At 45.1% G+C, this 21,589-nt stretch overlaps 1 protein-coding gene across 2 annotated transcripts in view; it reads left to right on the top strand.

Moving 5' to 3' along the window:
- Positions 1-21,589, top strand: part of SH3YL1 (SH3 and SYLF domain containing 1) — a 476,641-nt gene that overhangs the window by 448,710 nt on the left and 6,342 nt on the right. For both annotated transcript variants that reach the window (XM_083607408.1, XM_083607407.1), the window contains exons 2-9: positions 5,080-5,190; positions 6,088-6,201; positions 8,680-8,744; positions 12,732-12,844; positions 14,875-15,003; positions 16,563-16,722; positions 17,398-17,458; positions 18,398-18,454. In XM_083607408.1, coding sequence (XP_083463534.1) covers positions 5,080-5,190; positions 6,088-6,201; positions 8,680-8,744; positions 12,732-12,844; positions 14,875-15,003; positions 16,563-16,722; positions 17,398-17,458; positions 18,398-18,454 — 810 coding nt within the window. The remainder of the gene's footprint in view (positions 1-5,079; positions 5,191-6,087; positions 6,202-8,679; positions 8,745-12,731; positions 12,845-14,874; positions 15,004-16,562; positions 16,723-17,397; positions 17,459-18,397; positions 18,455-21,589) is intronic.

Raw genomic sequence — 21,589 nt, 5'->3', positions numbered from 1 at the left:
AGTGGCTGGGGAAACCCAGCCAGATTGGGGGGCGGGTATAAATAATAAATCGTTATTTAAAAAGAGTGAAACAAGTCCACTGATAAATTAATAGGACTGCCCTAGTGTAAGTCACTATTAGAATCACAGACTTGGAGTCCAGTTCTTGTTTTATGTTTGTTTTATGTTCCTTGTTCAGTCAAAAGATGCTGTGTAATGGTATATTTATATGGAATATATATATATATATATATATATATATATATATGTGCACACAGGAAGTGGTCCAGAAAACCCAGTCAGGTGGGCATGGTACAAATACTGCATTATTATTATCATAATACTGAATAGGTGCAAACTAGCCAGAATTCCCATTTATGTCGTATTAACATGTGTGTTATTATATTCCTATTTTTATTCCCAGTTAGATGGGTGGGGTACAAATAATGTTGTTGTTGTTGTTGGACTGAATAGGTGCAAACTAGCCAAAATCCCCATTTATGTTGTATTAACATGTGTGTCATTATATTCCTATTTCTATTCCAAGTCAGATGGGTGGGGTACAATTATTATTATTATTATTATTATTATTATTATTATTATTATTACTGGACACCTCTGCAACGGCCTCTTGGTGAATAGGAGGGACTGCTGGTCTCCTCCCACCTTTGTTCCTGATGTAGATCTTTATTCCTCTCCTCGTTCCTGATAGGTAGATCTTCACTCACCCCTTCTTCCCTGGTGGAGGGTGCTGTTTTGTGGCCCGCTCAGGTGCCAAAATATCTTGGGACAGGCCTGAGTCCAGCATCCCATTCTCTCAGTGGCCAGCCCCTAAGACATAAACACAGGACCTCGGTCACAAAAACCAGTGTGGACACATTTTACGAAGAATAATAGGACATTAGATAATGAGACAAGTAGCGTCTCTCCACTTGCCACACTTCCTTCTATTGACATGGCAGATAGTCTGACAATTAGTGGCTAGCAGAAGCTAATGGAGGGTTAAATCACTGCTACAATAAAGTCATGAATTTCTCCATCATCTGCTGTGACCAGCTATAGGGTTTTTTTTTTGCCAGTGACAAAAGAGTTTGCCATGGTGTCAAAAGTAACCAGGAAATCCAATCCAAAGGAACTATTCTAAATCACTGTGCCTGCACTCACTTATTTTCCTCTGCATGTACCTCGGGACCTAGAAGGGTGATGGTGAAGAACTGTTGCTTGGTGAATTTTGGTAATTGTTGTTCTTGGCTGTTAGGATGTTTATCCTAAGTATCCATCATAAACCTACAAAAGCCAACACGTCTGGCTGTGGTCAATGTTCTAATGTTCTCTCCTTTTCTCTGAAATCTGTGGCAATTCAGAATGTTTCAATGTAAGCCTCTCTTGGAGGCTATTTGGCTGAAGAGCAGGGCACAAATGGAATAAGTGAGTAAGTATTGCAGAGTGGTTTACAAACTTTGTTGAGAAGACAGGATATGCCCTCAAATTCTCAGTCTAAGAGAGCAGAGGGAATGTAATAATGTTGACTCCATTGAATAAACTGAAATGTGTGTATTCCGAATACAAATAAGTGGATTTGCATGTGAAATCCTATTGGCAACACTTGCATCAGTTGCCCCCCCAAAGTATGATATGCAGCCTGCAAGGTTAAGAGAACTAAAAGCAGTCAGATATGACATTTCTCATGTCCTTGTTTTCTGCAGAGTAGGTCACTTATATCTTCACTACTTGCTAAAATGCCTGTGATCTGTTTTCAGATAAAGCTAACCTTGAGTTGGAGTATCATGCAAAGATTTGTTCTGAGGTGCTTGTCTCGTTTTTCCTGATCACCTTTAGTTGACTGCCTATGTTGGAACAAAAGTGACTTCAGTCTTTAGCTGGTATATATTTTTCTCACTTGCCAAGCTCTGTATTCCGCCTTGATAACTGTTTAGCAAATCAATAAAAGCAATTTAAAAAGAGAAAGCGTTTTTTACCGGCCTTTGGCTTTGTCTAGCTCAGTATTGTCTACACTGACTAGCAGCAGTTGTCAAGGGTTTCAGGAAAGCCCCCCCCCCCCAGTTTACCTGGAGATACCAGAAGCTAGGACCACAGCTGTCCTCTGTTGCGTATGTGGACACCTGACTGCTACAAAAACATTGTCTGAAAGCCTGAATTACATGAAAGTTTCATGCTTCTTAGCATTGCTTTCCTTTTTGGTTTTGCTTCTCCAAAATATTGCAGTCATCTAATATCTCTGTATCTGTATGCAGCCACTTTAAAAGAGGTAAATTCAAGCAAATATTTTCATTCTCCTCTTCTGCTCAGCTGCTGTCATATTATTTTACCCTTCAGCTTTCATTCAGCAAGATTATCCTGCTTAGGGGGAGGATGGGGAGTTCAGTCTGTGCGTACTTAGAGGCTCCTTTCAAGCTGTTTCAAATATGAAGGTAATTTGCCGTGAGATTCATAAAATCCTTCTGATAATGTTTTGTCATTTGGGCTGAAATCCTATACCCACTTACCTAGGAGCAAGCCCCACTGAACTTAACGTGACTTTTTCTGAGTAGTTGTAGTAGGATTGTTAGATTCCCTAAGGACTTGCCTGAAAAGAGATTCAGAACTGCATTTCATTACTATTTTGCCTCTATATATCACTTTGTGTATCCAATGATAAGGTTGCACCGTTCCCATAGCAAACATAAAACTGAATTTATAACAACTGATTAAAACATGTGCCTTTTGTGTACCTTGTATGTGATGTTTTAAAAAGGCGGATTATTTACTCAGTACAGTGGTACCTCGGGTCAAGAACTTAATTCATTCTGGAGGTCTGTTCTTAACCTGAAACTGTTCTTAACCTGAAGCACCACTTTAGCTAATGGGGCCTCCTGCTGCCGCTGCGCCGCTGCTTCATGACTTCTGTTCTCATCCTGAAGCAAAGTTCTTGACCCGAGGTAATATTTCTGGGTTAGTGGAGTCTGTAACCTGAAGCGTATGTAACCTGAAGCGTATGTAACCCGAGGTACCACTGTACTATGATTGTGGCGTTGTACAGTTTGAAAGTATAATTGGAAATGTAATTAAACTCTGATAACCATGTGCAGCCAGATTTCCAACAAACCATCTTGATGGCGCTCTCTCTCTCTCTCTCTATTGCTGATAAGAAAGTTTTGCAAGTCAGGTTTGTTGCGCTGGGGTATAAATTCTTTCCACCTGTTGTGTTCATGTTTTTGTGCTAGACTTTTTTATGACAACCCCCCTTCTTCATGAACAAAAGAAGAGAGACCTCAGAGGTACTCAAAGGATAACGTGATTGGTACAGTGCGTTTACAAGACTATCTTCCACCCAATCCTTGCTCCAGATTTAGTTGTACTGAGCAATTTCATTGGAGGGAGCTTTCTCCATTCTTGATATCTCATGCTCTCCTATCTTTCTGGCTCCTTATTTTGGACACAGCTGACCTTTTGTATATTAATTTTGAGAAATATTTCACCTGAGAAATTATGAGCAGATTAGTTTTGCCTTCTGTTATCTTACTGGGTGGATCTTTGTTAACTCATAATATCTTACGCAGTGTTTGTTTATGGATTGATTACTCCATTGTATAGGGTTGGCAGCGTTTTGAGTTTCTCATTTGGATCTAAGTCAGAGGAGTTTAAAAATCCCCAACTATTTCACATTCTGTGACTGCAATCCTATGCTCAACAGGGCTTCTGTTAATACTTGAAAAATCTTTACCAGCTCTCATGTGCACTGCCTGTATTATCCTGGTACCATCAGTCATTCCTTTTAACTTCTCTTGAGGACTAAAACTAAGACAGATGTTTGCATTGTATTGATGACAAACTATTCTCTGTGAGGTCACCTCTTTCTCTCAAATCCCTCCTGCAAAACCTGCCACCTTGGTGAAGTCTTCGTTGCAATCCTCTCATGCATTAGTGAGACTAAAACTAAGCCTTAAATGCATGCAACTTTATGATAGCACATTCTTCCCCTGTGGCCTCTGCTGTGTATCTTTTTAGATTGTAAGCTCCTCAAGAAATACTCCTGTCCTTTCCTATGCTGCAAGCGCAATGCACAATGATGGCACTGTGTTACATGAATAAAGTGTCTGCAACTGTTCCTTAGGCGAAAAGTATTTCAGGGCTACGCCAAAAAATCTAATGGTTCTGCCACCTAAGCTATTCACATATTTACTTTTGCTCCTCAGTAACTTTTGACACCTCAGTAAAACAGATAAAATGTTTTAACCTTTATAGCTCAGCCTAAGTGCCCATGCTTTTAAGTGGCTTAATGTTTAATAATACTTAGGTCCAGTGTGGATGGATGAATGGAATGTAAACAATTTGGCTACTAACAATAGGTTTTGTGCTCCATAGGCATCGTGGTTTACATTTTTATTCTTGTGACAGCAATGAAGGACAGGTATTTATAAAGCATTTCAAGAGGACCCAAAAGAATATGACCCCCCCCTTGGGCTAATGGAGATTGCAGTGGAACCTTATTTATTTAAACCATCTTGATATGCAGTGAGAGCCTCTACTTTGCAGAGATATTCAACCAACACAGCACTCTTAGTCAGAATTCTAATTGCAGACTTCAAGCTCCTTTTAGAAACCAGCCTGTTTTCCTGTTCTGTCATATGCTTGACTCACGCAGGGTTCGATGTCATCATTCTTGAATCAGCTGTGGCATAATCACTCCAAAGCCATCAGCTAGTAAGTCCCTTTGCTGGAACTTATCTGCATTTTAACGTTGCCTGCTGCAGCTCTTGGTTGCTCACTGGTGGAATGAAATTGGATCAATTTTTTATTTAGCTTGACACACGCTTCAGAGCTACTGGTGAAAGAATGTGTCATTTCTCCATAGGCTCAGTACTCAAAAATAGCAAATTGTACTGTGGAATGATTCTCCACAGACATGTCTTTATGCTGATAATGGAGGAGATAGTGGTATCATTGTATGGTGTTACTAAGCAAGTACCAGATTGTTAGGGATGCAACATAAGCGGACTGAAACAAATGTTACCAGCTCTTGGAACTAACAGATGCTTCTTACCCCCTTTTGAAATATTCGTGTTTTGCTTAAAATACTCCTTTTCCCCTCCTTTTCAGTGAATAACCCTATACCTTCCAATTTGAAGTCGGAAGCAAAGAAGGCAGCTAAGATTTTAAGAGAATTTACAGAAATCACTTCTAGAAATGGCCCTGACAAGATCATACCTGGTTAGTAAAAGAGAGTTTTTCATCTTGTTGTTCACAACTTCAGTTTGTTTCTTTGTTCTTTCTAGAGCTAAGTTTCCCTCTAGTCTTGTCTTTGTGAGTTCACCTGATTAAAGGCATGGGATCTGCATTTGGTAACATGAAATGGATTGTGTGCAGATTTTTTTCTTTTTTAAAGCCCCTGTTACATTTTGCAATCCCAGCTTTCTATAAACTGTTTCCTGGAAAGAAGCTGGTATCGCAGTCTAGGAAAAAGCAGTGGTCCAAGGCATGTCCTGCAAATTCATTTGCAATGTACAGTCGTACCTTGCACACCCTGAACACCCTGAAACTCAGATGTTTTGGCTCCCGAATGCCGCAAACCCGGAAGTGATTGTTCGGTTTGCGAACGTTCATTTGGAACCTGAACGTCTGACGGGGCTTCCTGCAGCCAATCAGAAGCCTCAATTTGGTTTTTGAACGTTTTGGTCCCCGTAAAATGCCAGTTAAATGGCAATCTGGTTATTCCTTTCCTGCCTCTCTGCTTTTAGTAATCAGCGTCACACACAGAAGGGCAAGCTTCAAAACTAACTTGCCCATTGGGCCCAGATTTGAAAGTGAAACTGAGGTCTGTCCCCCAGACTTCATTGACTTCCTTGATCAAGAGTATCAAAGCAAAATTTTGCCTCAAAGTGTTAAGTCTATGCATAACAGCTTAATTAAAATTTTAAAAAGCTCTCCCCCCTAATTCGGAGTGGTTAGGGTTGTCATATGTCCAGGAAATCCTGGTCATATCCTCTTTTTGGTGGCTCAACAACTTTTTCTTTTTTTGCCCAGATTTTTACCTCTGGAAATACAGCAACCCTAGTAGTGGTTCTTTTGCCTCCATAATATCTAACTATTTAATTTCATTATTTGCAGCCCATGTAATTGCCAGAGCAAAAGGTCTTGCAGTCTTGTCTGTAATCAAAGCTGGGTTTTTGGTAACAGCTCGAGGAGGCAGTGGGATCGTTTTGGCTCGCCTCCCTAACGGAAGTAAGTTTGCCCTTTCCTCCTTTTAAAGCAGTCCAAATGCTTCTGCGTGCAAAAAGAGATGCCGAGAGTTTTTCAAGCTTCAACAGGGCCTGCATGTCCATTGGGATGAAATTGTGAGCTATTATGAATCGGGCATATCTGGCAACTACCCTCCCAGCTGAACGCAGAGGATGTTGAGTCTTAGGCCCCCATCACAAATTTCACTACTTTGAAGTATGTGTCTGTTCATCTGATTATCTGGCTGAGTATATTTATGCATTATAAAAATGGGAAGATAGCGGGTAGGCAGAGAAGGTTAGACCATTCTATTAGAGTTTATTCAGTTGTACAAAAAGAAATCAATCTCATGATGTCCAGGAGCATAATAGTGAAGTTAAAGTACAGAACTGGGTGCTATTCCCTAGACCAGATTTTCCAACCTGGTGCCCTCCAGATATTACTGGAGTCTTAACACACATCTCACTTGCCTCTTTCGAATCAGCTCAGTTCATAGAGCATGTGTCTCTTAATTCCAGGGTCAAGTTCGATGCCCACATTGGGCAAAATATCCCTGCATTGCAAGGGGTTGGACTAGATGACCCTTGTGGTCCCTTCCAGCTCTATGATTCTATCTGTTTAGCCCTCTTGGTCAATTGTCAGGAATAGTGGGAGTTGTAGCCTTAGCAACATAGTATGGGCACCAGGTTGGAAAAGGCTTCTCTGGTCAACAAGCACCTTGAAGCCCATTCACACAAACCTCTTATTAACAAGATAAGAAGCCTGAAGCTTTCCCCTCCCTCCAGCAAATCAGTTTGTGTGAAGGCTCTCGTTGAAAACAAAAATCCTAAAACTGAGACAGAATTGTCTTGCTGGTGGAGGCATGTTTCAAAGGCACATATCTGTGTCCTTTTGCTGGCAGGCACTGAACACTTCTGTAATCTCCGAAGATTAGCTCGCAAACAAATGTTCCCTTTGTCTTGAGTTTATACTTGGTCATAAAAAGCAGCTTGCAGTTTGCTGTTTTGAAAACACTGCGAATTACATCATGGGAGCATTCCTGTACATGAGAGTCCTGTTTGGTTAGTTCCAGTGACTAAAAATGAGCAGCTCCATGTTTCTTTTAGAAGAAGTATATTTACCTCTGTGGCTCTCCAGGTGATAGGCTTCGGTTCCCATCAGCCCCAGGTCACATAAGCTGTGGTGAGAGAGGATAGGAGTTGTAATCTAACAACATCTAGAGGGGCTACAAGTTCCAACCTTGTAGATGCCTAGTGACATCCTTGGAATAGATGCCTAGTGACATCCTTGGAATAGATGCCTAGTGACATTCTTGGAACTGTCTTAAGAACATAAGAAGTTCCTACTGGATCAAACCAATGGCTCATCTAGTCCAGCTAGGGCCGGCCTGCCCATAAGGCAAGGCGAGGCAATCACCTCAGGAGGCAGTATGCCCAAGGGGAGGAAGAATGCATCACTCGCTGCTGTAGTTGCAGCAACATCTGTGGTGCTCTCTTTTGAGGCCAGATCTGCTCCATCATTGGCAGCCCAAATGCCACCTCTGCAACGGCCTCTTGGTGAATAGGAGGGGCTGCTGGTCTCCTCCCACCCTTGTTCCCGATGTAGATCTTTATTCCTCTCCTCGTTCCTGATAGGTAGATCTTCACTCACCCCTTCTTCCCTGGGTTGTTTGCTGTTTTGTGGCCCTCTCAGGTGCCAAAATGTCTTGGGGCAAGCCTGAGTCAAGCATCCCATGTTCTCAGTGGCCAGCCCCTAAGACACAAACACAGGACCTTGGTTGCAAAAACCAGCGTGGACACATTTTACGAGGAATAATAGGACATTAGATAATGAGACAGTAGCATCTCTCCACTTGCAACACTTCCTTCTATTGACATGGCAGATAGTCTGACAATTAGTGGCTGGCAGAAGCTAATGGAGGGTTTGAAAGGAATTTAGTTCCTGTTAAGATTCCCGAACAATAGTTTGTGGCTTGTTTATGTTTCAGTGGTGTATGTAGCACATGATGTGACTTGCCTTATTCAAGCCTTCTAAATTTTACCAAAACTGTCTGGATTTTGTAGTTTCTCCAGCTGTGCATGAGATTCAAAACTGGGAGCAAAATAAAACATTTTGAAGAACAGCTTCCAGCTTTCCTCGGCACACTTTGACGTACATTTGTATCATGCTTTTCAAAATGACCTACGTATTGCATTAGGTACATATTTTGTTTGAACGTGCAGTCTTTCATTTGCAAGTCAGTATTGGAACAAAAAATTCAGCATTGTAGAAATGCCTGAACTGTATGAAGCGATTTCCTTCAAAGTTCTTTTTCTTTGTGAATAAAGCGTTGCAGAATGGCATTGGATTATTTGCAAATGAACTTCAAATACGCGAGTCTAATACAGCGGCATCTTCTTTTCCTGTTGCACCTGCCTATCTCATTCAGTTCTAAAGTAAAATGCTCTGCATGTTCACAGTGTGTTTCTGTTTCTCTTCTAGTCTGGTCAGCTCCATCTGCCATCGGGATAGCTGGCCTTGGTGGTGGATTTGAAATTGGAATCGAGGTAAGTTAATGCTGCAAAATTTAGTTGGTTAGAAAACACGCACACACATTTTGATTGACACCTAAAATCATGTCTCTAATTAATTGGGCAGAGTTTTTAAATTATGATGATATACGTAGTAAAAATTACAGATGAGGATCCTGTGTGTGGAAAGGGGCAGAATGCTTCTTTTTTACGACAGTGCCTGCTGCAGCAGTTCTATTTATCACACAGTAACACAGAGAGCATATCTTCCTCCTGTAGGACTATTTTTTTCCTTTTGCATGCAAATTTAGGCAGATTTGGTACGTGATTGACTAAAACTCATATACAGTGGTACCTCTGGTTGAGGACACGATCAGTTCCGGGGTACCCTTAGCACCCCGAAAAGTCCGTAACCAGAGTGGCACTTCTGCACATGTGCGAAGTGCTATAAAGCGCTTCTGTGCATGCACAAACTGCACAGAACGCTTCTGCGCATGTGCAAACCACGCAGAACGTTTGTGTGTGTGCGCAGCGAAACCCGGAAGTAAACACTGGGTTTGCCGCATTCTTAGCCCGAAAAAACACAACATGAAGCGTTCGCAAGAAGAGGTATGTCTGTATGGTTCAATAAGATTTTAAATTGGGCAAGAGTTCTTTTTAAAACATTCATATTTGCATTCACATTTATGATAGTCGTACCTTGGTTTTCAAACAGTCTAGTTCTTGAACGTTTTGGCTCCCGAATGCCGCAACCCTGGAAGCGACTGTTCTGGTTTGCAAACTATTTTTGGAAACCAAACGTCCTGCAGCCAATCAGAAGCCGCGCTTTGGTTTCTGAACGTTTTGGAAGTCAATCGGACTTTTGGAACGGATTCCGTTCGACTTCCAAGGTATGACTGTACTTCTTTATGGTATCTAGACTGCAAGAGGCTCTGTTATAGTCAGGACTGGAGAACCCATGCACTTCCAGATGGCGTTGGATTTGCAACTCCCATCAGTTTCAGCTAGCATAACCAATGCTTAGGAATGATTGGAGTTGTAGCCTGGATAGCTCCATTGGTTAGAGCATGTTGCTGATAATCCCCTGGTTACAAGTTTGATGTCCATATGGGGACAGCTACATGTTCCTGCATTGCCGGGGTTGGACTGGATGATTCTCAGGGTCCCTTCCAACTCTGCAATCTACGATTCTGTGAACATCTACAGCATTGTTTCCCAAACTTGGGTCTCCAGCTGGGGCTATGGTTTCCACCCACCCCTCACCACTGGTCTTGCTAGCTAGGGGTGATGGGAGTTGTAGTCTAAAAACAGCTCGAGGCCCAAGTTGGGAAGCGATGCAGCCTTTCTCAACCTGTGGGTCCCCAGATGTTGTTGAACTACAACTCCCATCACTCCTAGCTAGCAAGGCCAGAGCTCAGGGATGATGGGAGTTGTAGTCCAACAACATCTGGGGATCCACAGGTTGAGAACCACTGAGCTAGAGGGTCAGAGTCCTGTGATATGGTAACTTAGCAGGGACTTTTGTATCCCATCCTGTGTCTTTCAAGTGTTAGTGATGGAAGAGGGGGAAAAGAGGTTGCTTGCCTATCTTGTACATTCATTTGCCAAACCAAAGCACAGCTATAATGCTTTTCCTTGAGAGTTACGTCCAGAGAGGAAACTTGAACAGGAAGCATGCCATTTTTTTGCTTTTCTGTAAAGTAAGTAAAGCACTGCCCACTCCTGATGATGGATAACTGGCATGGCTATGGAGCTCTGAGATGCTGCCAGCGAGTGTTGTATAACCTTGATCTCTTCTGTGCATGCTTTGTCGACTGCCAACCAGTTCTTGCCCAAGCAGGTAAAAAACAAAACAAAAACTAGAGCAGAGGGTTGTATGCAGCTAAATCCCACTTGGAGTAGACCTGTTGAAAATAATGAACCGAAGTCCACTAACTTCAGTGAACCTAAGTTAGTCATGTCCACTAACTTCAGTCGGTCCACTCTGAATAGTACTAGCGGTGAATACCACCCGTTGTCGCTAGCCAAAAGAAATCTAAACAAAACCCTCTTCGTGCGGTTGGTGTAGTAGCTGATCCATTCTTGCAGCTGCCCATTCTGTTGAAAGCTACTTCAACTTGGAAGGAAGTTGGAAGCAGCTGCCATGTGCGGGTGCAGCCGCAGAAGTCAAACTGGAAAGCCAGCTTCCTTCCTCCCACCTACTTGTCTGAGTTGGGAGCAATGCAGCTACCTGTGTTGCTGTGTTGTGAGCAGGCATAACTAGGGCAAAACAACTGTCACTTGGACCTCCAATTACACTTCACCCAGGACTGGCCAAATGATCGTGGTCTGTATTGTCACCCTCCCCAGTAACATGAAATGATGAAATGTCAAGAAGCTTGTGTGGAGAGTTTTCTCAGCCTAATGTTCTCCCTGCCCCCAGTGGCAGAGCAAGCCAATTTGGCGCCTGGGGCAGCACGAGTGCCCTGTGCCCAGGGGCGGGACCAGCTGCCTGCAGGGCAGGGCCAGTCGGGGTATGACGCTTTGCGGGGCCTCCAAGGAGTCTGCCTGCTTCCTCCCACTCAGCTGCCCTACAGCTGAGGGGGATGCGGTGGGCAGATTGTTTGGAGCAAAGCGGAGCCTGCGGGTGCCCAAGCCACCTCATCACTCCCAGGAGAGATGTATGGCTCATGCGCGCTGCAGGCCCCACAGTGAGTGCCGCCCGGCATTTTGTCAGCCCCCTCAGTAGTGACACCCAGGGCAGCCCGCTATTACTGCACCCTCCTTCCTCCGCCCCTGCTCCCCATCCCACCCCACCCCAAAATGATTACATCCTGATTTTCTTTCATTCTACAGCAAGTCACGCTGGTTGCTTCCCTTCGCTCAAACAAATGCTACATTTCTTAGGCATTGTTTGAAAACAGTGCACTCAATTCAGTTCTGGTTGTGCCAGCGCGAGTCAAGGTGACAAAGGGATGCTTTCAGAACGAACATCTGTATTGCAGTTCTTTCCTAAGGGCTTGTTTACATTTTTGCTCCTTCTGAGATGACAGCTACTTAACTCCCTTCAGTCTCCCATATGATCAAGGGGTTTATCAAGCTAAATGAGGGGAAGAGCACTTTTAAAAAACCCAAAAAAACTTATGCATAGTAGCTAAAGTGTGGTTCACCCACACCCAAGTTTGGGGGCTTAAGCGTGACTTGAAAGCAACTTTTCCAGATCCCACTGGTTTTTGCAGCAGCAAAAAGAAGAAGAGGTGTAGTATACCCAGTTTGATCATTTGATGAGCAGAGGTTGAGCAATAACTCCCTGCTCATGAGCTGATCTGTTTGGATAGCTTGGAAGAGGGTGACTGTGGTGCCCTGTGTACACATGCAAGAGTGTATTAAACAGTTGCCTATTTAAAATAAAGAGGGACGCGTGTGGCCTAGGGCTTGCCAATCTGAAGGTTGGTGGTTCGAATCCCTGCGACTGGGTGAGCTCCCGTTGCTCGGTCCCTGCTTCCAACCTAGCAGTTCAAAAGCACATCAAAGTGCAAGTAGATAAATAGGTACCGTTCCGGTGGGAAGGTAAATGGCGTTTCCGTGCGCTGCTCTGGTTCGCCAGAAGCGGCTTAGTCATGCTGGCCACATGACCCGGAAGCTGTACGCCAGTTCCCTTGGCCAATAAAACGAGATGAGCGCCGCAACCCCAGAGTTGTCCGTGACTGGACCTAATGGTCAGGGGTCCCTTTACCTTTTACCTTTATTTAAAATAAAAATCCACCAATGGGGTGATGGGCAACCTGCAGGATGTGTGTGTCCTTCCACCTCTTTCAGTGTGCCCTGGTCAGACAAATAAATAGCTACCTTCAGTTCTTGTTCCCCAGGCTAAGCATTCACCGGGATTACTAGATTTGTTGGTTCAGCTTGTTTTCACGAAAGTCGTCTTTCGATAGGGCCTCTTTTTCTATGCTGTCCTGCTTGTAGGCAAACGAAAAAAATCTGAGTTCTTTCCTTCTGAAAATAGATTCAACATTCTGCTTTTTAATTTTCTCTCTCCAGGTGTCAGACCTTGTGGTAATACTGAACCATGAGAGAGCTGTTGAAGCTTTTGCAAAAGGTGGCAATCTTACTCTGGGAGGAAATTTTACAGTCGCAATTGGGCCTTTGGGGAGGTGAGTGTCACTGAAATGCTAAAGGATACTGAGCTCTCAAAAGCTGTTACCGTACAGCTTTATTTATCTTCAGTAAGCTGAAAACGGTGTTATTGATCATCCAATGAGAGTGGAGTGGAGGGAAAGCTCCAGGGACTTGTTCTAGTTCACGGTGCCTTGAGGAGTCGGCTGTCTGAATGTTTGTTTCCTCATATCAAAACCAGTCTCTGGAGACCGCCTACTGGCAGAGTGGGCAGGAAGATTTTAGCAGGGCTTTTCTCCAAGACAGTTAACACAAAACATCAGCACGTCAGGAACAGCACTAAGCGCTCCTGACAATAATGGGTGCTGTGCAAGGAAGCCTTTGGGCCAGATCCTGTAGATTGTTGCTTTCCGCCCACTTATGTGACTCATGTCTCTGATTTCCACTTCCTTTCTCTCCGTTTAGGTCCAAGAAAAGAGAATTCAAAGGGATACATGGGCATGCTTTCTCTAGGGTGGAGTTTCCCAAACCTAGGTCTCCGGCTGTTTTGGGGACTACAGTTCCCATTATCCCTGACCACTGGGCCTGCTAGTTTAGGGATGATGGGAGTTGTAGTTCCAAAACAGCTGGAGATCCTTCAGGTCTTTCTTCCCTGGCTCCTAAGCAAGGAGAGGGGACGCGCACTCTGTTTAGCAAGAGTTGTTTCATGGGGATTGCACTGTTTTGCAGAATCCCTAAAAATTCTTAATAGCACTACGTGGGTGCAAGCAGCTTGCAGCATAAGGTTTCCTCGTTGCAACAGTGTACACTGTGGGCTGGACAGGACTTTAGGCTAGGGTGAAGATCTCTGTTGAAAATATCCATATTTGTCTATATACAAATAATCAGGTTTATTATGTTTATACCCAAATGGGTTTGTAGTGGTTTATTCTTATATAGAGTAGTTGACTATTACCACCAAGGATGGGGGCACCACTGGCAGTTCACTACACTGTTCTGCCAGCCTTATTCAAAAGGGGGGAAATGTGCAAATGCAAACACACACACACACACACACACACACACACACACAGTATTGGTGAAATGTGGAAACGTATCCCAAGCTGAGAACAGATCATGAGATGAGATAGCTCAGATAGAGGATGAGACTCTCAGTTTCAGGGTTGTGGGTTTGAGCCCCATGTTGGGCAAAAAGATTTCTGTGTTGCAGGGAGTTGGACTAGATTACCCACCTGGTCCCTTCCAACTCTCCCAAGTCCTCTCATTCTGTGGTTATAGGAGGAATTCTGTGTTGCACTAAGGCAGTTGTTCCATCAGAGCAATCATTTCAGCTTGGCAGACAGAGCAGTCACTCCTCTCTCCCTTCCAGCTCTGCCATAATAATAATAATAATAATAATAATAATAATAATAATAATAATAATAATAATAATTTATATGCCGCCCTCCCCAGCCAGAGCCGGGCTCAGAGCGGCTAACAGCAATAAAAGTAACACAGCATTCTAAAATCAAATGGCAACCACTGGGCCAGAGTTCTACGAGGATCACCAAAGGAGGGGGTCAGACTGTGCCCTGACCAAAGGCCTCTGTCTTGCAGGCCCTGCGGAAAGATGTCAAGTCCCGCAGGGCCCTAGTCTCTTGTGACAGAGCGACCACCAGATCGGGGCCACAGCCGAAAAAGCCCTGGCTCTGATTGAGGCCAGCCTAACCTCTCTGTGGCCCGGGACCTCCAAGATGTTTTTATTTGGAGACCATAAGGCCCTCCGTGGGACATACCAGGAGAGGCGGTCCCGTAGGTACGAGGGTCCTAGGCCGTATAGGGCTTTAATGGTTAAAACCAGACCTTCAACCTGATCCTGTACTCCACCGGGAGCCAGTGCAGCTGGTATAGCACCGGGTGAATGTGATCCCATGGCGAGGACCCCATAAGGTCCCCGGGGATTCTCCTGCCCCCCCCCACTCCGAGGAGGAGGGGAAGCCCCACTGCACAAGCGCAAGTCCTCGCACAGGGCTTCCACTGCTGAGACTCCTGAGCTGGATCCCACCCTCTGTTTTTTCCTCCCACTTAGAAATCTCGAAGGTGACGTTGCCTTGAGAAGCTCTGCCGCTGTCTATACATACTGCAAATCTCGAGGGCTGTTCGCCGGGGTGTCTTTAGAAGGAAGCTGCTTAATTGAAAGGAAGGAGACGAATGGCAAGTAAGTAGCTGGGCAGTTGAGATCGTTCTTCTCAAAATTGAGCTCCTGTTGTCAGAACACCATGACAGCCCCACAGAGGGCAGGGTATACATTTATGAAATAATATAACTGGAGTAGTAGTGGCTAGAGTGTCTGATTGAGACAGGACAGACCGATGTTCATTCCCTGAGATAGGACAGACCCATTCCAACCCGCCCAAGGAGCTCACCCTAACCTTGGGTGGGTCATGATATCTCTCTAACCTACCACACAAGGTCTTTGTGAGGATAAAATAGAGGGAGGAGGAACTGTGGACTCTACCGTAAGCTGCTTGGAGTAACAGGCATGCTGTAAATGAAGAAAGAACATCGAACACATTGTAGAACATAGGAAGGCCCCATCTTCCTCCAGGATTTCAGGCAAGGATGTTTCACACTCAGTCTGGCTAGCAAGAGAATCAAGCACACATTGTCTTCAGACCATAGAGATAAAAACTGAGCGTAGAGATAGCAGCCTATGGCTTTCTAGTTCAGGGCATCTCCTGCTCCTTACTGCTCTTCCTACAGCTGAAGAGGCAGACACGCACTTCTGCGTGCATATGTGGGCCAGGATGAGAGACCTAGAGAATGGGCCTTTTCTGTGGTGGCTCCCCAATTGTGGAATGCTCTCCCCAGAGAGGCTCGCCTGGCGCCATCACTACATGTCTTTAGGCGCCAGGCAAAAACATATGTCTTTACCCAGGCCTATGGCTATTATAAACCCAGGCCTGTGAAAGTGTGGGGGAGTGGACTGTTATTATGATGACTGTTTTATTATTAGGCTGTCTGTCAGTATGTTTTTGACTGTGTTTCTATTAGGTTTTTATCACTGATTTTCTGTAATGTGTTTTAAATGTTGTGCAGTGCCCTCGGTTCTTCTGATAAAAGAGTGTTATATAAATTGAATTAATAATAATAATAATAATAATAGATGGGTAGATGGGTGTAGTAGGTGTGCTTTTGTGCAGAAGGATGGGTGGGGTGGTTCTGTGTCTGTGAAAAAGAGAATTAATGGGTGGGGGCGTGGGAAATGAATGCCCCACCCACTTTTGGCTTTGGCCTCACCTACTGCTAGTAGGGGATGCGGGTGGCGCTGTGGGTTAAACCACAGAGCCTAGGACTTGCTGATCAGAAGGTCTGCGCTTCGAATCCCGGCAATGGGGTGAGCTCCCGTTGCTCGGTCCCCGCTCCTGCCCACCTAGCAGTTCGAAAGCACGTCAAAGTGCAAGTAGATAAATAGGTAACGCTCCGGCAGGAAGGTAAACGGCGTTTCCATGCGCTGCTCTGGTTCGCCAGAAGCAGTTTAGTCATGCTGGCCACATGACCCGGAAGCTGTACGCCGGCTCCCTCGGCCAATAAAGCGAGATGAGCGCTGCAACCCCAGAGTCGGTCACGACTGGACCTAATGGTCAGGGGTCCCTTCCCTTTACTGCTAGTAGGCAGTCCTCAACTTCAAGACGGTTGCCTACCCCTGGTGAGGGTTCTGCATGCAATCCCTCTTCTCCGCCTAGTGGGCTAAACATGACACACATCTTTCCCCAGGTTCTACGGTCGGGACATCCGTGCTAGTGCCATTTTGTACGGTGACATCCCTCCTCCTCCTCTGGCGCAGGACCTCTACGATATCCTCGAGTCTTTCACTCTGCAATATGAAACTCAGGAGGGGAGAAGCTGGACGGCAGTAACAAGGGAACCCAAGAAGGTGTGGGGCAGGCTCATGCGAAATCTGCTTGGCTCTACAGTGGTACCTCGGGATAAGAACTTAATTCGTTCTGGAGGTCTGTTCTTAACCTGAAGCACCACTTTAGCTAATGGGGCCTCCCGCTGCCGCCGCGCGATTTCTGTTCTCATCCTGAAGCAAAGTTCTTAACCCAAGGTACTATTTCTGGGTTAGTGGAGTCCTGAAGTGTCTGTAACCTGAAGCGTGTGTAACCCAAGGTACCCACTGTATTTCTGTAGAGCCAAGAACGAGGCGCCCTTGCCCTTGCAATATAGTGGGGAAGAACCCTTGCCCTTGCAATAGTGGGGGGCGCGGGGGGAGGGCTAAAGCAAAAAGTGTGGCGGTGGGGGCAATGGAGACGATTCTTGCTATGGCATCCCAGCCACATGCAAGCTGGTGGTTTCTTCGCATGCAAGAGGCAATAGCACAGTTCAGGACCACTTTTCCAGCCAGGTGCGGGCATTTGAAGAACAACGCACAACAGTTACGGCACTGCATTGAGCCGAATGGCTCGGCATATGAGTGCTTCAGTCAACATGGAAGGTTTGGTTTTTTAAAAAAAAAAAATAATAATAATATTCTCCCAACCTTTCAGTTTCTTGCACTTGTAACAGAAGGTAAAAAATATTGACATCTCTCTTCCCCCTCCCCTGCCAGGTTAACGAGCAACCGTCGAAGCGACAATCACGCAGGACTCCGGTGCAAACCACACCGGAAGGTATTGTATAACTATCAGCTTTATCTTTTTGCAGTAAAAAACCCCCCAAAACATTCTGATTTTATGTGCCCTGGGTTCTGTTTTTCTCCATAAATTGGTAAGTTTCTTGACTGCCGACATGAGATGTGTGTGTGATTCTGTGTATGTGCATAAGTCTTGTATAGGTAGGATTTTGCCTTGTTCTTGGGTTGTCTCATTGTTGCATCACCTGCCACCTGTACCTAAAGAGCTCTTCTGTCCATGGTGCATTCCTTGTTTACTTCAAGGAGTGGAGGGTTGGGGAGGCATAGCTGTATACAAAGGGCCATATATAGGGGAAAGGGCCACGCTGCTGAACACTGGCTCTTCAACCCTGATCTTATGCAGGTCTTCTCAGAGGTACCATATTTTTCCATGTATGAGACAAGCTTTTTTATATTATAGAAAAATGTTAAAAATTGGGGGTCATCTTATACATGGATAGTGCAGAGGTGAGACATGTGATTGTTGACAGCCACGAGGAGGAGATTGTCAGTGGTGATTGGTCAGGTGATTGTTGGCATTGGCAAGGCGTGGTGGTAATTTGCTGCTGCAGCGGCAATTGTGCGGATGATTTGTGACTGCATCAAGGTGTGGTAGTGATTGGCTGCTGCAATTTTGCAGGCAATTGGCGAGTTGGCAGACAACTCTGGGCAATCTCCCCCCCATTTCCTTAATTTGGGGTCCCCAAAAATTGGGGTCGTCTTATACACGGGTGTGTGTTATACACGGAAAAATACGGTGTTGTTTTCACTATTATTATGATTTTTGGTCATTATTTGTTCTCTCTTGGTCTGCTTAATTATGACTCCCATTTCTGGAAAAAGCATCTATAGCTTCATGATAATCAAACTGAGACTATTAAAGAAGATATTAAGTGGGAATATTAACTAATAAAATACATTCTGAATTCCTCTGCAGCTGTAAGAACACCGAGTAGACTTTACCCTGAACTTCCCAGCTATTCTGCTGCAGTGGGTGAGTGTTGATATTATAATATTATCATTCATCATCAGTGTCAAAGTAGCATTTGAGAATTCACAAAATCTCTTGACAAGACTGAATCTTGATACTTAACAATCCAAATTGGGCCACTACTCTGTTCTTATTCCAGACACCTCCTTGAAAGTATACACGAGTTTCCATCTCTCTTTATTTTGGTTCAAATGTTTAGAGAGAGATTTATTTACAATGTACCTAACATGGCTGAATAAAGCTTACAAGATTTGTAGGTCAGATCCAAGGAGCAGGCTAATGTAATGTTGTGTTCATTTCTTGTTGTTGAAGGGTCCTGCATCCAAAAAAAGATAAATTCTTTGCACTGGGTTTTGTTAGATCACCTATCAAGCTACACCAAATTAAGCAATCGCGGTTCTTGCTAGTACTTGTTAGGAAGACACTTGAACATTATCCCATCAGTGTTAATGCTCCAAGGGAGATTATCTCCACTTTTGCAGATCTGAGTGAGGAATGGCTGTGTGTGCATGTGCATGGCTGGTTCCTGAATGTCTATGCATTCCTGATGCAAAACAGGAGTTCACCACATGGAACAGGCTCCTACACTGCAATGGTAATGTGGTAAAGGGACCCCTGACCATTAGGTCCAGTCGTGGCCGACTCTGGGGTTGTGGCGCTCATCTCGCTTTATTGGCCGAGGGAGCCGGCATACAGCGGTCATGTGGCCAGCATGACTAAGCCACTTCTGGCGAACCAGAGCAGTGCACAGAAATGCTGTTTACCTTCCCGCCGGAGTGGTACCTATTTATCTACTTGCACTTTGATGTGCTTTCGAACTGCTAGGTTGGCAGGAGCAGGGACCGAGCAACGGGAGCTCACTCCGTCACAGGGATTCGAACCGCCGACCTTCTGATTGGCAAGCCCTAGGCTCTGTGGTTTAACCCACAGTGCCACCTGCATCCGGTAATGTAGTAGTTTGTCCTAAAACATAAGAAGTCTGTTGAAGCAAGCCAATGGCTCATCTTGTTCTCACACCAGATGCCCATGGTGTGACCACAAGCAGGGCACTAGCACAGCAGCACTCTGTCCACCTGCAGTTCCCAGTGACTGGTATTCAGAGACATACTGCCTCTTAGCAGCGAAGGCACAACTTAACTATTGTGGCTAGTAACCATTGGTAACCTTTAACCTCTTTTTAAGCCATCCAAAATGGCGGCCATCCCATGGGACCGAGTTCCATAGTTTGACTGCACACTGCAAAAAAAGTACTTTTTAAACTGTCCTTTAATCTTTCAACTTTCAGCTTTGTTGGTGTTCATGAGTTCCAGTGCTATGAAAGAGCGAGAGAAAAATTTCTCCATTTGCTTTCTTCATGCCTTGCATAATTTTTTATAGATTTCTATCATGTCGCCTCTTACTTGACTTATTTTTTTAAAAAGCCAAATGCTGCAATCTTTCCTCATACAGGAGTTGCTCCACCCCCTTTCCTTTTTTAAAAAAAAAAAATTATTTATATCCCGCCCTCCCCAGCCGAAGCCGGGCTCAGGGCGGCTGACAACAATAAAACAGTACAAAAGTACAGCACAAACAACACTGTAAAATCATTCATTATAAAATTCATTCAAATCAAGCCACTGGCAACCATTGGGCCAGAGCTCCGCGAAGATTGCCGAGGGAGGGAGTCAGGCTGTGCCCTGGCCAAAGGCCTGGTGGAACAGCTCTGTCTTGCAGGCCCTGCGGAAAGATGTCAAGTCCCGCAGGGCCCTAGTCTCTTGTGACAGAGAGTTCCACCAGATCGGAGCCACAGCCGAAAAAGCCCTGGCTCTAGTTGAGGCCAGCCTAACTTCTCTGTGGCCTGGGACCTTCAAGATGTTTTTATTTGAGGACAGTAAGTTTATCTGTGGGGCATACCAGGAGAGGCGGTCCCATAGGTACGAGGGTCCTAGGCCGTATAGGGCTTTGAAGGTTAAAACCAGCACCTTAAACCTGATCCTGTACTTCACCGGGAGCCAGTGCAGCTGGTATAGCACCGGATGAATGTGATCTCGCAACGAAGACCCCGTAAGGAGTCTCGCTGCAGCATTCTGCACCCACTGGAGTTTCTGGGTCAGTCTCAAGGGCAGCCCCACGTAGAGCAAGTTACAATAATCCAGTCTGGAGGTGACCGTCGCGTGGATCACAGTGGCTAGGTCAGGGCGAGAGAGGTAAGGAGCCAACTGCTTAGCTTGGCGGAGATGGAAAAATGCCGCCTTTGTTATAGCTGCAATCTGCGCCTCCATGGAAAGGGAGGTGTCGAAGATTACACCCAAACTCTTAACGGATGGTGCTGGCACTAATTGCGCCCCCGCAAGAGATGGGAGTTGCCCCCCCAATCCCATATCGTCCCGTCCCAGCCACAGGACCTCTGTCTTCGAAGGATTTAGCTTCAACCGGCTCCCACGTAACCATCCAGCCACAGCTTCCAAACATCTGGTCAGTGTGTCTGGGGCCGAGTCAGGATGGCCATCTATCAACAGATAGAGTTGGGTGTCATCGGCATACTGATGGCAACCCAGCCCAAAACTCTGGACAAGCTGGGCGAGGGGGTGCATAAAGATGTTGAAAAGCATCGGGGAGAGTATCGCACCCTGAGGTACTCCACACACCAAGGATTGGTGCGATGACAATTCCTCCCCCAAGCGCCACCCTCTGTCCCCGACCAGAGAGAAACGAGCTCAGCCATTGAAGGACTGTGCCCTGGATCCCCACGTCGGCAAGGCGGTGGTCCAGAAGTTCGTGATCGACCATGTCGAAAGCTGCTGACAGATCTAGAAGAATCAGCAGCCCTGACCCGCCTCGATCCAGCTGTCTACGAAGATCATCTGTTAGGGCAACCAGAGCCGTCTCGGTCCCATGATTTTTTGTTGCCTTTTCCTGAAACTTTCTTAACATTCCATAACCTTTTTGAGTTGAGGAAGCAGAACTGTATTCTGAAGGCGATTGCACCATGGATTTGTATACGACATCAGCTTTTCAGTTACTTTCCTAATAGTCCCTAGCATGGAATTTGCTATTTGGGCTGCAGTCATACATGCACGTATACTAGGAATTAAGAACCACTGAACACCATGGGGCCTACTTATGAGTAAACATGGATAAGACTGCATTGCAATGCCT

The sequence above is a fragment of the Podarcis filfolensis genome (assembly GCF_964270895.1).
Source record: "Podarcis filfolensis genome assembly, chromosome: 3".
In the NCBI taxonomy this organism is placed as follows: domain Eukaryota; kingdom Metazoa; phylum Chordata; class Lepidosauria; order Squamata; family Lacertidae; genus Podarcis; species Podarcis filfolensis.
Note: the sequence above shows the minus strand (reverse complement) of the source record. Positions and strands in the feature narration are given on the sequence as shown.